Genomic DNA, 16,549 nt, shown 5'->3' with positions numbered 1-16,549 from the left:
GTTTCCATGTGGCCCCTCGGCTGCAGCGGTACAGGCTCTGCAATTCGCTGGCTGGCTGGCTGGAGTCAGTTTGCAACCCACACGGGAATCCCCCCTCTTCTCCAGCACTGTCCCATCTGACTTCACATGGCTCTAGATTGAGCAGCAAAATCCAAATCACTTTTTTTTTAAAAAACAGAATAATATTGCTGCAAAGTTATTCAAGGGGTAAAAAAAAAAAAGAAAAGAAAAGGAACAACGGGCCAGTGAAGCTGAACCTCAGATCAAGTAAAAGACGAAGCTATTTGATCATAAAAATTCTCTACATTCATGTATGAATTGGTTTTTGCGTGACTGAACTCCTAAAACAAACAAGAAAGCCGCAAGCAAAATAAGCATGGGCCCATTTAAGCAATTTAACCTCCTTTCAAGAATTTCACAGCACTTTAAAGCCTCAGCACTAAACATTATCCGGATGCTGTATGTTTTAAGAGTCCCCTTAAATAAGTATGAAATGCTGTGTGGTATGATATAGTCGGAACTAACATACCCTGAAGCCTGCATGTGTTTGGTTTGTAATTTGTTGATAAACAGCTTTTCCACACCGCTATTTAGTATGTCAAAATCATTATGACAGAGGCATGGCATAATTCAGATAAAAAACACTTCTGTTTAATCTCGGCACATCAGAATGGTGTTTATGGCGGATTGTTCGAATGAATAAATATAAATTAGAGCTGCGCCTCGCAAATCATTCTCGTGGTTTATTAACAAATGAACAAGTGTTTTAAATTCTCCTCCATCGATCTTTTTCGATGTGGATTCAAGGAGCTTTATAGCCGCTCGTTCAGGTGATTATATATTCAGTCCCATACAGTTGAATCTTTCATGTCCCATCTAGCAATCTGACGCCTTAATGTAGCTGCTTTGTGCTGCAATTCATACGGAAGAGAAATAAATGACCCCCCCTCCCAATCTTATAATAAGTCACAAAGCTGACTGATAGAGCAGACTATTACAAACAGAGCTGTAGTGCTTTCAAGGCGAAGTCAAATTCACGGCTCAGGAATTAAAAAAAACAAAAAAAACACGTGACCCTCATAGGAAAGTTGGACTTTTTTCTGTTCTGTTTTGGATGTGGGAGGCAGTCTTCTCAAACCTATGCAAAAACATCCTAAAACTAACAAGATCGGTTTGTATCCATGACATTTCTGCAAATAAAATAGTGCAACTGCTCGTGTCTCATTAGAGTCAAAAATATGCATATAAGTGAACACATGATATTTCACAGATGCACAAAGTTTAGCCCTGAATGTGATTATTTGATGCAGCAATTGGTGATAAAATAAATAGACTCTGTTCAGAAAAGCTCACTTCACAAAAGACGACTGCAGCCCCATAATTAGGTTTAACTACCATATTATCATCTGAAATGTTCAACTATACTTTGAGATTTTCTTTAACACAAAAAAAAGTTCATTTCAGTTGAGCACGCCATCTCCTGACAGGGTAAAGAAGTGCAGTGTTTCTTCCTGTGCCCAGGCTTAGGGGTCCCGCCACTGTTACCCCAATTTACCTCCGGTGATACCACAAAGGAAAAAAAAGCGCTTATGCTTAATACTTATCCTCTTTTTTCAGACATTTCCTCCTTTTCAGAAAAGAGCTCACACTCCCCTCCTCTCTATCAGGATCCTCGATCAGACCCAGAGAGGCCGTGAAGCAATCACTTTCCCAGATTACATGTATTTAATACACAATGCATCATAAAACAAATCCCTCATCCTGACAGGAAGAAAATAGAACAGCTCATTCGACTTGAGCTTTCCCAATTTATGGCTAAATTAAAAAGGGTTCCAACAATGGACAAGTCGAGGAGAGGCAGGAAATCAATGACCGGGCGGACCGGGGTCTCTCCTCGGTTCTCAAGGAGCGCGAGACGATGGGAATCGGTGGCGGGGTCCTGCCTTATTTACACATGATTTTTCCTGTCCTTCCTGCACATTTGCTCCACGGTTTCGTAAAACAATGGGCATTATCTGGGATGGAAGGTCAATGTCACAGTGTGAGGCGTTATCCATCATCATCTGCTCTCATCAGCCAAAGTCCTGTCCTCTCTGGCTTTATGAGCTGCCTAATAAACTCTGCTCACTGACGACGAGGACGTTTCTTTATTATTCTATACCCTTGTCCTTGTTTGTTCACAGTATCAGTTTCAGCTTTTAACTTCGGAATTGAAATAAAACACTTGAGAAATTGAGGGAAAAAAACCAAAACGAATGCAACATTTTTCTCTCCTCTTTTGTGGGCCGGTTGTAGAGCAGGTGCATGCGCAGAGGCCAGAGCAGTAAGGAACGTAAATAAAAATTTTATTTTTAGGAGAGATTCAACTTCACTCTGTCTAGTGATAGATTTTTCCCCTTTCATTAAAAACTTGTTTTGTGAAAAACTTCTGCTTGCATATGTGTGTGTGCGCGCGCGCGCATTGTGGTGAGGTTGGCATTTGGGGTAAAACAAAGCACAAGTTTACCTGTTAAACAACCTGCAGCATTTTTTTTTAGGTCAGGGGAAAGCAGGTGATTAGGTCAGTGTTTCCCAAAATATGGCAGAGGGACTTCCAATGGTCCTTATGGAGTTTCCTGAAGGTCCCCAGGAGGAACACTTAAGTCTAGTTGTTACATTACGCCCCCCACGCAAACACAATTAGAGAAGAAGGAGACTTTTTTTTTTAATTCTCACTTCTTTTTGTTCTGTTGTAATACAAACTCAAGGGTACATTATTACCTAGTGGTAAAAATAACTAAATAAAAATTTAAAACAAAAGAAGAAGAAAATGGTAGGATAAAACTCTTTTTCAGTTTGGATCTTCAGGTTAATAATGTCATAAAATGGTCCATGAACTGGCGCGGCATGTTGTGGAAAAAAAGTTTGGGAACACGTGGATAATAATACGCCGCTTTGATGCGTATGCTGGTTCATTAAAATGTGCTGGCTGTGTGTGTGTGTGTGTGTAGGTGTGTAGGTGTGTGTGTGTGTGTGTGCGTGTGAGTGTGAGTGTGTAGTTCATCCCTTAAGAAACCCCATCCCGACCTCTCCCTGACCCCGCTCACCCTCTCCAACCCCGGACCCCTGTCACTTTAAAATTTACTACGGAGAGGAGTCGCTTCCGACCGGGGACAGGAGCGAAGACAGTCCCGTTGCTTTGAGCGAGTAGGTTCTCTCCGGGTTACAGGGATGGACGTGCTGGATCTTTCTTTACGAGACAAAGCGTGAAGGAGAAACATCACATAATCTGCCCGGGACGCGCAAACTAGGGGGGCGATACTTGAAATCAAACCCCTTCGCCACCACCACCACCGCCACCTCCTCCCCTTCCCCTGAATCTCTACCGCTATCATATAGACGACACATCCCGACTGGCTGAGGAGGGGTGGGGGGTTGTGGTTGGGGTGGGGGGAGAGGAAGAGAAAAGTGAAAAGTTGAATGGCTACTAGAGGACACCTGGGTGCGTCAGGACAGGAGGGGTGACAAGAGAGGAGCGGACGAGCCAAGCGAAGAGCGCACAGTGAAAAGTTGGGAGCAAGTTGATGTACCGGAGGGGATTCAGATCCAATGTCTGGTAGGACAGTGAGAGGAGACCTACCGAGCCAGCGCTGTCTGTGAGACAATATAGTGAGAGAGAGGATTTACTTTTACCCACCGCGCGGTGTCTGAGGGACAGCAAAGTCTGCGCGCACCGGCGAGGAGTCGACTCGTCCTGCGGATTGGAGACGTGAAGAGACACCGACAGCGAAAACACAGCAACGCACTGGTGCATTTATTTTCTTTTTTTACTATGCCAAAAAATCTGGAGAACGCCACATACCAAATACAGTTTGTAATTTTGTTGTTTATTTGACAGTTGAGTTTTGTTTTTTGTATTTTTATTCCTTATTTTTTTGCCGGAGTTTTCATCACTTTTTCGCTGTTAACAACGCGATTTGTTATCCCAAGAGGGTTTTTTTAAGAGTCGCTCGCCGGTGCAGAAGTTTCAGCGGTAAGAGGAAACAGCCTGTGTGAATAAAGAGAAAACATTTGTTTTATGAAGCGATTTGCATTGAGCGCAGAAAGTTAAACTAATGCTCGTTGTTAGTTGCTTTGTAAACCGAGTTTGACGATTAAATCCTTAAAAGACTCGAGCTTTATTTTTTGGAAAGGGTAAATGGGTAGATCCAGCGTTAACCCAGACAAAGGGCTTTCTGCAACCTAAATATTTATTCAGTGGCAGGTTATACAAAGGCAGAAAGACAGATTTGTGACCCTGAGAGAGGTTCCGTTTTGCATCCCAGCTATCGGCTTCGTCTTCATAATTCTTATCACTCGCGGTTTCCTGCAATTGATTTGTTTCCCTGTAAAGTTTACAGCTGCTGTATAATAAATATTAACATATTAAAACAAGGTGTATACCGTATACAGCTCATAGAAAAATGGCGTATAAATATTTTGTAAACGCTGGAAGTCCACTGATCTCATGATTTGCATAATAATTCAGTTCATTGTATTATTTGTTATTTTGTTCTTTAGATGTTTGAATTGTGTTGGTGTTGTGAATGAGAGCAACACAAAAGTCCTCTTCGTTTATTATCATTACTATGATTATTATTGTTGTTGTTTTTGTTGCTTTGTTAACCTTGTGTTTTTATTTTGAATTTTAATCCCTCTTCATAAGAACAAATAATATCAGTTCAGTTTTGTTAATTTATTCGTTAAAACTACATTTTCAGGAACGAATTCAAACGTCAACTGCAGTCAATTTAAATCCGGTCTTTCTTTCTTTTCTCTGTTTTTTACGAAGCGAAATAATAGAAAGACTGATCAAACAGAACTGAAAGTGAAATACATTTTTATTTGTTGCATTACATATTTTTGCTGTCTTGATTTAATTTTTTTCTAATCTTGTTAATTTAAATATTTATATTCTGGTGGGCTTTACAGTCTTACTTTGGTACTGATTTATTGTTGTCTCTTAGAATCATGAAAAGCAGATGAATATAATTTACATTTATTCTTTACAGCAATGGAAATGACATAATTCCTCAAGAGCGTACTCAAGGATTAAAAAAAAAACATAATAATAAATGCCACAAACATATAATTCATTTTATTTTGTTTTCTTAAATTTATTATTTTGTGGTTTTAGAAGACCTACATGGATTTCCTTATAAATTACTGTTGAAATAATAATTACACAAAAATACATGTATGTGCATTACATATATCTTGTTTGCCAACAGTCCCAAATGCACACAATTATTTTTTATGTTACAAAGGAATTTTAAGATGATTAACATTGCCTTTTCATTTCCTTTACCCAGTTGTGTGTGTGTGTGTGTGTGTGTGTGTGTGTGTGTGTGTGTGTGTGTGTGTGTGTGTGTGTGTGTGTGTGTGTGTGTGTGTGTGTGTGTGTGTGTGTGTGTGTGTGTGTGTGCGCCACAGACCAGCTCCTAACATTTGAGTCTTATTTCTCTGTGGGAGGTATGTGGTTAGTCAGTGTTTGGACACAGTAACCTGGACTGATACTGATCAAAGTCTGATCTCTCTCCCTCTCTCTCTCTCTCTCTCTCCCTCCCTCCCTCCCTCCCTCCCTCCCCTTCTGTCTCTCCCTCTCTCTGCAGATCTTGGACGGGTCAGGCCATGTAAAATTTTGCGTGGATGCCAGCAAGCCAGATATCGGGAGCTGGCTGAAGTACATCCAGTTTGTCCCTGTGGCCAAGCAGCATAATCTGACAGCGTGCCAGATAGATGATCAGGTACGTGGAGACATTCGCAGCCTGCCTGGCAGAACAGCCTAAGCACAGTACAAGTCAAATATAATCTGAAAAAAAAAGAGAGGAAGAGACATAGAAAAAAAAAACATGTGGATGACTTGATTTCGAACTCCCAAATGGTGATGTGTTCTCTTCTGAATCTTGCTCTTTGACAAGATGAATCAAGTGCAACTGAGTCATTCATATCTTTGAAGAGATACCGTTTTGGGTTTTTTTTGTTTTGTTTTTTTTGCCAGAATGCTTCCTTGTATTTACCTGTGGCTGTCCTGTCTGCAAGCTGTTGTGTTAAAAGGTGTTATTGTGATCTAAGTCAGATAGTCCCATGAGCAGCTGGCCCACCCTGCCTTCACTTTGCACACACTCATACACACACACACACACACACACAGAGCTCTCCCCTACGCTGCACCGCAGAGACTCCTCGCTATCTGTGTGTGTTTTCTTTCTGTAATTGTGCACTGGCTTCTGCCGTGTAAGGACCACAGGGCAGGATCAGAGGCGGCCCGCCGAGATGATAGTTCCACACACTTCCCAGTCACGCTTGCGATATAAAGTCTTAGATATGCCTGGAATGTCACAGTCCTTTTGCTGCTCACCTGGCTGTGTAGAGAGGTGCGTGCTGTACACATGTGGGCCTGTTCATCTCTGTAAATCCCACAGCCAGGCACTCCTCCTACACAGAAACACGCAGTGGGGCAAAGGGGCTAAACTTTATTTGACACGTGTGTGGAGCATACCATAGCTTGACCTGAATGAAAAACATAATTTAGCGTGCATATTTGTCATCACTTCTCACCGGTGGTCTTACTGAGTGTCACCCACTGAATGTTCAGCAAAAAAAAGTACGTCAGTGGAGTTTTTAACAACATAATCCAAATACTGTTGTGGCCGTATAAACTGTAATTAGACGTGGACATTTTCATACAGATAAATGATGCTTTCGGTTTTATTGGCCATTAAATAATTTGGAAATCTTTTAGTGAACGACTCAACAGTCAACAAATCTCCTGCTCTTCCTCCATTAATCTGCATTCTAAGTTTAGAGAGCAGATAGCCCACGCTCTTTTCATAAGGAGAATAGGAAATAAGGAAAAGGAAAAAAGCTTCCTAGAAGTACTCATTCACTCTCTTTTAAAAGAGACAGAGAGAAAAACAAGCTGAGAGAGCTTTCCTGAGCCACTCTCTCCTCGAGGTGTGACTCGCTGTCAACACTGTGGTTCTGCTCGGGTGGCTGTGTAAGGCTCCGACAGGTCACGGACATGGCTATGATGAGGTGATTGTTAAGTATTACGCACTGTCACAACACAGCACAATGTGGTGTCTTTAAGCCTTCCGGCCAACATTGGTGTTTTTGAAAACACACTGTAGTGTCTCACAATGGCCGTCTGTATGTGTAAAATGAATAGACTTAAGTGGGGTGGTCTTGTAAACCCTCTGTCAGTTTTTGGTTGGTTGTGTGTGTGTGTGTGTGTGTGTGTGTGTGTGTGTGTGTGTGTGTGTGTGTGTGTGTGTGTGTGTGTGTGTGTGTGCGCTTATGAGGCCTTTTTGTCTCCATGTGTGCCCAGATGTTTATGTGCACAGACTTGTTGTTAGTGTGTGAAGTGTTTCATTGTGTCTGTCGAGTATGTGTACACACCTGTAACTGTCTGTGTTTCTACATACAGTGTATGCATGTGTGAACTTCAGTATGTGTGTGTGTGTGTGTATACACGCTGCAGGACTGTGAATTGTTCATTGCGGTTCAGATGACTCCCCATGCTCCTCATTCCGAGCTGGAAATGTTTAAACACACAGTACCTGATTCCAGCAGGTTTTTACTGCCACAGAGAAGTGCTGAGTCTAAACCCAGCCTGAAACCACATATTACACACTCGCTGCACTACGTGTACCATCACCAGATTTCCACAGAAGGGCCTGACCGAGCAACCCAGGGCTTACGTAGTTCATGTTCTGCTAAACCTTCCCCTCAGAACCAAATTTAAATCTTCTCACGCCGTGCCATCGGCAGAGATGATTTGTTGTATGATTTATTTTCAGACTGTGTCAGACAACGACTGCAATTTCCAGGTGTGTTGGTCATTATTTGGTCCTGGTTCTTTTCAAGCACCAATTTATCCCTGCCAGTGTGAGAGTAAAACTGGCCTCCGTCCTCTTATTTCTGACCCAGTTCTGTTTATCATAAAACTTTATGACCAATCTCAGGAGGGTGAGGGAAAGAGAGTGAGAGAGAGGAATGAATGAGTGAGGAGAGAGAGAGAGAGAGAGAGAGAGAGAGAGAGAGAAAAAAGCCTGTTTTGTCTTACTGGAGGGACTGTTGGGGAAAGCACTTTTCTTTTTCTTCTCTGCTTCTCTCCTTCAATTTAGTTTTTTTTCTTTCTTTTTTTCTGTCACATCTACTACATTGGTATAATAGATCTATGTTTTGTGAAAGCCTCTGCAGAAATATTGAAAGTTATAGATTACATTTGTTTCTCTATAATACCACCATTAACTGCAAATTCAGTATTTTTAACTGAATTTAACAAGGACAGCCTTTATTTTTTATGTCCTTTCTGTTTTATTGCTTTATATATTTGACACTGCAGAGTGGAAAGCAACAGGAAAGACTGGAGAGGAAGGAGATGGCAGGTGTCGCAGTTTGTGAGTCACACTGAAATCTGTAGTTAATTCAATGTGCTATAACTCATAGGTTTGAATTCAGCCCTTTACAAATACAAAGAGCTCTCTGAAGAGAACAGAATGTTTTACATGCTTGGTTTTTTATTTTGTTTTTAATTAAAATGTCTATGAATGTCCTAACTGGCATTCGGAGATAATAAGTAATGATAAAGAATTTTGGATAACTTAATTTGTAATTGTTTAATCTTTTACCCGTGGCCTCCCACATGCCATTTGTGTTTAATGTTCGCCTTTGACCATCTATGCCACAGCGCTCAAGATCTCCTGATAGTCTCATTTGTTTGCAGATGCACTGAGCAACGCAGCCTGAGCATTGCTTGAATAGATCCTTCCCCGATCAGCATGTTTTGTCGTTAAGACAATTACGGCAATTAGTGCTTAAAAACCCTCCACTGCGCTCCTCACTCTACTGATTCAGTTGAAAGGAAAATGGATTAAAAGTGTAATTAACATCATCCAACGAGGCCCCGAAGAGCCTTTCATAAGACAGTGCGGAGGGATATGAGCGTTAATCTCCTTCGCTCTATTGATTCTCACTCAGTATTGAGTGGAATGAAGTGGCTGAGGGGCATATTAGCAAAACACTGACAGTCATTCACTATGTAAATACAGTGAAGGTGAAATCATGAAGTGACTTAAACTCACTGAGAAAACAGTTTGCAGCTTATTCAGTTTTGAGAAATGTGCAAGAATTCACAGTAAAAAGAAAAAAAAAAGAGTTTCGATTTTAAAATGAAAAGATTGCATAAGTAAAAACCCTGGAAACCTTGTTACTCCAACAGAAAATATTTTCATATTTTCGCTTCTGGTCCATTTTAGACATGATTATATTTTACGTAATGAGACTTTAGAAGAATAAAACACCCAAAAAGTAATTTTATAGATGTAATGTTGACACCTGACATTGACGATAAGTCCTTTATGTGACACCAAGATGCGCCTGCTCCTTCATAAGGTCACTTTCCCACAGATGACTCAATCTAACATGAGCAGAACCATGTTGGCTTCCTTACATGTTCATCCAATTTGCTGGAACCAGCTGCACTTTGTGTGCTCATACTCTTTATTGCTATCTAAGTCACGAAATGGTTTTTGTTTAGATGCCAAGTGATGGTGACTGCCAAACATACTGTGCATGTTGCATGACCCTGATAGCTACAGGGAGGTTACAACACGTGAACGTGCACCGTTATGCCATTATGCTACAGCTGAGCAAGCACAAGTAAACAGAGTAGCAGATATTCTTCTTAAATTTGATCATGCTTTGTTTTTTCTTTGGTTAGAAATAAAAGCAAACTGGGAGTTTAGCATAACAATTTTTTAAAAAACTTATTGTTGTATCTGATACATTTTTTAATAATTGCGATGTAAACCTTAGCTGCAGGTCTGAGACATCTTGGGTTTTAGATGTTAGAGTGGTTCGAGATTTTAAGTCTTTGCACTAAGAGCAGTGCCCAGACTGAGAGTTCATTGTGGCAGGACAGCGTCAGTGAATGGCATACCTGTCGAATGAGCTCTGTGTGAGCTAGGAATCAGCCAACAGGGTGTGACCGGGGGAAAATGTGACTGTTTACTCTGCTAATGACTAATGGTGTCAAGGTAACAAAGTAGTACGATTATAGCCTCTGATCCTCTTGTGGTTGTAACCTTTGACAGAGAGAGTAAGTGAGGGAGAGGGAGGGAGATGCGTAGGGACTCAAAACATGAACATACATAATATTTTTTTTGTTTGTTTGCAGTAAGAAATGGCCTTGATGCTGAGGCGACCGCCTTCCACCGTGTGAACTCAGACACCTTGGCTATCCTATCTACAGAATAACCTGTTATTTTAAGCCACTGTGTGCGTGGTGGGTGTGTGTTTGTTAGTGTGTCCATGACATGCTAAGGATGACCCCTAGGATCAAACAGAGTGTGAGTCGCTGCATGTTTGTTTATGTGTGTGTTTTCACTGCTTATCTGTGGCCATCCTCAAGGAAGGGGTGGAGCTTTTGGGGGGAATTCCCCTCATATTCACCCTCCTGTGCCTGCTCAGGCCATTATGCTACCCCAAAATACATCTTCTTGTGTAGAGAGTTCAGAGAAACAGAGCTAAAGATGTTTATTGATCGATAAAAGAGAATGGTCAAAGGTCAGACTCAGAGCCAGAGGGGTTCTTGCTGAAGGTCTCACCTATGTCTTCGGTCTTCCCCACTGTGTGTTTCTTAATCATCCCCTTATATTTGTAAATCATACAAAAATCATAGACTTATAGTTGCATTTTACCTTGAAATTGGACTCATGTACTTATGAATGAAGTGGTTGTGACAGCGTCCATTAATTTTTATGTTCCGAGGCCTCCGAGCTTTCCAGAGAGCCTCCCTCCTCAGTCTCGGTATCAGTCTCTCAGAGCGGAATCACTGCAGACTCACATGTCTGTTTGAACCGCTGTCTGATTGTTTCTAAATCACAATATTTTTGTGGCCTTACAGAGGTGAGAGACACAGGAAAAGAGTGCTTCTCTTTGTGTATGTCTGCATGTAGACTTTACGAAGGTCCATGAATGTTTGCTCGTTTGTGTGTTTGTGGTGTGGAGAGAGTAGAGTAGGGTATGTCAGGGATTAAAGCTCTTGCTGAGACCCTCACAGTTCAGTTCCCTTTATTCTTTCGTACAAACAGTACGGGTGCAGCACTGCTGTTGCTGACATGGACTGTATTTCTATTGAACCAGACAACAAAACAGCAAAAAGTTGGCAGATTTGTCTTCACGGCCCTTCCGTAAATGGGGGGAAAATGAAAACAGGGATATTTTTTGGATTAAATTTGGTGGTTAATATGTAATATGTCTCTCCTGGTCTGGGTAACTGTAATGACTCTGGTTTAGCCCTGTAATGGGATTCAGACTTATAGTGCCTGCCACTATCCCACTGACTTTCTTGGCAGCTTAAATTGTTTTAATGCCTGAATTTAAATCATACTTTTATGCTACCACAAAACTACATCAGTTACTGTGCGCCAATCACTCTTCAGTTATTGACATGCGAGAGCTCTGCCTTGGCCAGACCCTGCTTTTTTACTGACTTCAGCTCCCTTTACCCCAGTAAGTCTCAATCTATGAACTTCCTGTGCTTCAGTGAATCACAAAAAGAAAAAAAAAAATCGGTAGTGTCATATTTAGCATTATATCATTTGCCAGAAGCTAGAACAATGACATGAACAATTATAGAATAGTCGACAGAATACATCATGATTTTTATTGTGACCAAGATATTTATCATAACCCTCTGTGGAGCCAATGTGGCTCTGGCGTTCTAGTAGTGCTAGCCAGGAATTCCATCCATGTGCGGTGTACCTGTGACCCATGCCTTCCCAGAAGCCCCCTCCCCTCTTCCTATTGCATTTCTAATAAATTCCCCCATCATCATTGTCATGTCTACGCAGCAGAGGAAGGTAATATGTTAAACCTCCAAAGCATGCCAAAAATAACGCCATGTCTGATTGTTTCTCAGAGAAAGGCTATTGTGTGTCCATGGGAAGCGCCGCAATCCCAGGGTCTTTCAGCTGATTCTTTAAAAATTACTTACCCCCCCAACCCCCACCTCTAAACACACATGTTAAGCAGGGGCATGCTTTCATAATCTGTATGTATTGTAGATGAAATGAAATCTAATCTTTGGCTGTTCATGTAGAAATGCTGATGTTTTAAAATAAGTGGGTATAGGGGGGTTGTGCTCTGTTAAACGAACACCTAGAAATGGTGTTGTAAGTTCTTAATTGATCACACTATTTGTTTTCATCCATCACTGAAATACTTAATTAAAAGAATGCATTTGTTTTTTAACAGCTTGCTCGTTTTTGCAGTTTATCACCGTACTTACTCTCCACACATTTCTAGGCAGCTTCCTGACCACTGCAAACATTACTGGAGAGTCCAGTTTGCGTATGTGTGTGCATGTGTGCGTACAGCATTTATGAGACAGTATATTTATTCTACAGTATGGTTGCTTTGCTTGGGATTTCATTTTGTTTCCATGACGATGGATGTCTTACATGATGATTAATTACAAGTTAATGAGCATGTGTATTTTCATGTGTATGGCTCCTCTGTGTGTGTGTGTGTGTGTGTGGTGGTTGTGATACAAGTATAACAATCATGTACACGGTTGCGTAACCGATTTGCATGTGTGTGCGTGTATGTTTATACAGTACCAAGAGCAACCCCAAGTGACCTCTGCTGGTTTTAAAAAATGGGTAGCTTAGCCCACATTGCAATGTAGTTATGGACAATGTGAGAAAAAATGCAGCCAAAACAAAAACAGCTGCAACGTCTTTACAGGACTCAAAAAAAATGCCAAATTCAGCACAGAAAATTATGTTGATCTGTACACTTTTGTTTGACCTTTGTAATTAAACTGTAACATAAAAGCAGACATTAAATCATAATCCTCCTCTGTGTGTGTGTGTTGCAGATCTTCTACAAAGTCACCAGAGAGATTTTTCCCGGTGAGGAGCTGCTACTTTTCATGAAGGCTGAAGAGTATTCATGTGACACGATGGCTCCTGATATTCACGGTCCGCACCACACACACATCCACACACACAAATGCACATTTCTGTCCATTGTCAAGATCCATGCGACACATACACCTTATTTTATTACACATTTCATTATGATAATTTTTCTCACTCCCAACCTGCAGAGGAGAGGCAGTATCGCTGTGAGGACTGTGACCAGCACTTTGAGTCCCGCAACCAGCTGCTGGACCACCAGAAGCAGCCGTGTGGGATGCCCCCCTCCTCCTTCCTTAACCCAGGTTTGACTTTTTATTTTAAATAGGTGGGCTATTTTCATTTCATTGTAAACAGTGGGTAGTGAAGAGTGAGAAGAAGGATGTGGAGCTGGACTGGGAGAACATGACACTAATGATGTAAGCCTCTGAAAATGAGAATACAATAATGCACCATGGAAAGAAGAGTCTGTAAGGGTCTAGTTTATGTGAGCTTAGAGTAAAAGAGGATTGCATGTGAAAATTTCTAAAAATCCAGAATAGTGGTAGAACATTGTTATCACCTGATTAATGCAGTGAAGCATATATTCATCTGGCATTATTTCTCCAAAACTTCAGACGTTGATACTGCACGTTATATGTAGTACCAAGAGATTCAATGTAATTTGTATAGGTTTGGACCACTTACTCAGTAACTGACCAGAGACTGCAACAGTGCAAATCATTATACTTCCCCATATCATCTATGTAATGGAATAGTCGGCTTGTAAGGACAACAAACATTCCTCATGACTGCACAACTCTCCAAATGCTTTCATACCCAAACACATCGTTCCTATATCAAGTTAACCTGCATTCCCTGCAGGCTGAATGATTTTTGAAATTAATCTAATATAAATATGTTGTTTTTTTGTTTTTATTTTTTTGCACTGAATAGGACAGTATAGGATCCATTTAAACAGTCGTCTTGCTTTGCTTTAATTTTTCTGATGTGTCTAGGAGGGGACAGTGACTTAAAGGCCCAGGAACCTCAAGACTTGCGACCCCTCCACATGTCCCATGGACTACACGAGTGTAAGGAGTGTGACCAGGTCTTCCCTGATGCCCAGAGGTAAGTGAATAGCTGACACACTCAGTCACATCATTTATTATCTGCTGTTACTTTTTGGTGCTGTCTAACAGCCACATGATAAAAAAGAAATTTCTCCATGACCTGATAAATCCTCATTGTTGTTTTATTTTCTGTGTTTCCTTCAGTCTGGAGGCCCATGTTCTGTCCCACTCTGAGGAGAGGGAATATAAGTGTGACCAGTGCCCCAAGGCCTTCAACTGGAAATCAAACCTGATCCGACATCAGATGTCACATGACAGCGGCAAGCACTACGAATGTGAAAACTGCTCAAAGGTAAAGTGATGACTTTTGAAGGGGCTGTTTAATCGGGGAGCATTTTTCTGCGTCTGCGTGTTTGTCCGCAACATTTTATTATTTTCACGTTTGAAGAAGCAGATAGTAACTCCCCCGTGTGTCTGTGTGGTTCCTTCCCCCAGCAGGTGTTCACAGACCCCAGTAACCTGCAGAGGCACATTCGCTCACAGCACGTTGGTGCGCGGGCCCACGCCTGCTCTGACTGCGGCAAGACGTTTGCTACGTCTTCGGGCCTCAAGCAGCATAAGCACATCCACAGCAGTGTCAAGCCCTTCATGTGTAAGTCACTAAGACCCTACCTATGTAAGTCTCCTCAGTACGTTATAATAATAATAACAATAATAATAATAATAATAATAACAATATGCTTGTGACTTGCCTTTAATAGAAAAACTGTTGTGTTTTTGCAAAAATACATTTTTATCCCTCCTCAGCTTATTCTCAAGAGTCAGTCATGTAATGTTCTGCAGGAATAACACGTGGGATTGTGTAGTAGCTGTGTTTTGAGTGGCAGCACCATTTCTTTTAAGACAAGAGTCATCCCATTATATCTGCATCAGCACTCTCACACAGTGCTGATAAGGTGATAGCAGCATTTAAACTAGCTCGTAATTTGACTCGGTCCCACTTGGTCCGTAACCGTACTGTCGCCTCTCGCAGTGACCCAGCCTGACTTCTCCTTCTCTCATACGCACACACATTTTGTCTCAGCTCCTCAGTAAACACTAACTCCTGCAAGACCCAAACACATTTTGACCTTTCACACTTTCACCACCTCACGGCACAGATCTCATCCCCTTCCCCTAAAGCATTATGACCTTCACCCTTTGCCCCTTCTCTCTTTCCCTGACCCTGCACACCAGCACACACACATGCAAGCTCACGCAAACCTGTCCACACACAAAATACACACTATCTCCTTCTCCTCCTCAAGGGAACGCACACACAAACACATATACTCACACACACACACACACACCTCGGCCATAATGATTGCATCTCCACTGCAGACCTCTGACTCCCCTCTCTCTCTCTTCTCTCCCACCGCCACATCCACCATTCCTCACAAATAGCAACCACATGTACAGCCCTCTTCCTTGTGCTCCCTCTGAATAGGAGTCCATTTGCTGTAATCAGCAGAAAATATGCAGGTTTAAAAACAACTAATGTGCTGTGTAAAAAAAAAAAAAAAAAAAAAAAAAAGACAGAGCAGCCTACAACACGACGGCTGCCGGGGAGAAACCATGTGTGTGTCCGAAGTGTTTGTGCAAGTGCTTTCTGAAGGGGCATGTACGTGTTTTGGACAGTATTGTACTGTACACACACGTGATTCTGCATGTATGTTAGTGCACGCAATGTGTCTAGGTTGTGTGTTTATGTGTCTCAGAGCTTCTCTATGAAAGTAGAGCACTCAGGCCCGCTGGGTTATTAATTCAGACACCCAGCTTGCCACTACTTAGCCACCGCTCTGCTCTCAGGAATGTGTTTATAATATTTTGTTTCAGTTTATTAAGAGCTGACGAATACACGCGTGTAGTGAATCAGGGCTCACACTCAGGGTGTCATGCGTGTGTGTTGTTAGTCTGTAAATGTCACAACTACATGATTTATGGTGCAGAGCTTTTTCTTGTAGTTTGCCCAGGCCATGTGGCCATACTTGTAAAACACACACACAAAGAGAGAGCGATATAAGCGGCTATACCCCCAACACACACTGAGTGAACAGTTCTAATATTCCATTAGAAATTGTTAATTTTTTATGTTTTCACTGTGAATGTCTACAGCCTAAGTTCAGTTAGATTCATTTTAGTCAGTTGCAAAGTATACATATTCACATTTCTTCATCTGTGTTGCAAGACACTTCCAGAGAAGAAACATCACGTGCAAAATCAAAGGAACTGGGCTGTCCTCGTTTTTTTTTCCAGATGTTTTCAAAATGTTTTCAACTACCGTTCTGCAGAGATTGTGTCCACCAAAGCCAAGCCACAAATACACTTCATTTCAATTTAGTTTTCTGGGTCTATTCATTAAAATGGACTTTTTTATAAGATTACATTCACTCTTGGCTTGAACATTCCCATTTGGCTTTCCTCTGTGGTGTTTATTTAAATCTGTTTCCACAATACTTTTTCCCGCTCTTCCTCTCCATCTCCTTAAATTGCCTCTTGTGCACCTTG

General features: G+C 41.5%; 1 protein-coding gene across 14 annotated transcripts in view; it reads left to right on the top strand.

The window, feature by feature from the left end:
• Positions 1–16,549, top strand: part of mecom (MDS1 and EVI1 complex locus) — a 131,855-nt gene that overhangs the window by 98,793 nt on the left and 16,513 nt on the right. For 4 of the 14 annotated variants that reach the window (XM_041046035.1, XM_041046029.1, XM_041046034.1 and 1 more), the window contains exons 3-8: positions 5,631–5,765; positions 12,908–13,010; positions 13,139–13,252; positions 13,946–14,057; positions 14,204–14,351; positions 14,495–14,651. In XM_041046035.1, coding sequence (XP_040901969.1) covers positions 5,631–5,765; positions 12,908–13,010; positions 13,139–13,252; positions 13,946–14,057; positions 14,204–14,351; positions 14,495–14,651 — 769 coding nt within the window. Of the gene's footprint in view, positions 1–3,133; positions 4,013–5,630; positions 5,766–12,907; positions 13,011–13,138; positions 13,253–13,945; positions 14,058–14,203; positions 14,352–14,494; positions 14,676–16,549 lie in introns of those variants that run through there. The other 10 variants (XM_041046033.1, XM_041046025.1, XM_041046031.1 and 7 more) reach the window with 5 other exon arrangements.

Source organism: Toxotes jaculatrix, chromosome 9 (genome assembly GCF_017976425.1).
Source record: "Toxotes jaculatrix isolate fToxJac2 chromosome 9, fToxJac2.pri, whole genome shotgun sequence".
NCBI lineage: Eukaryota > Metazoa > Chordata > Actinopteri > Toxotidae > Toxotes > Toxotes jaculatrix.
Note: the sequence above shows the minus strand (reverse complement) of the source record. Positions and strands in the feature narration are given on the sequence as shown.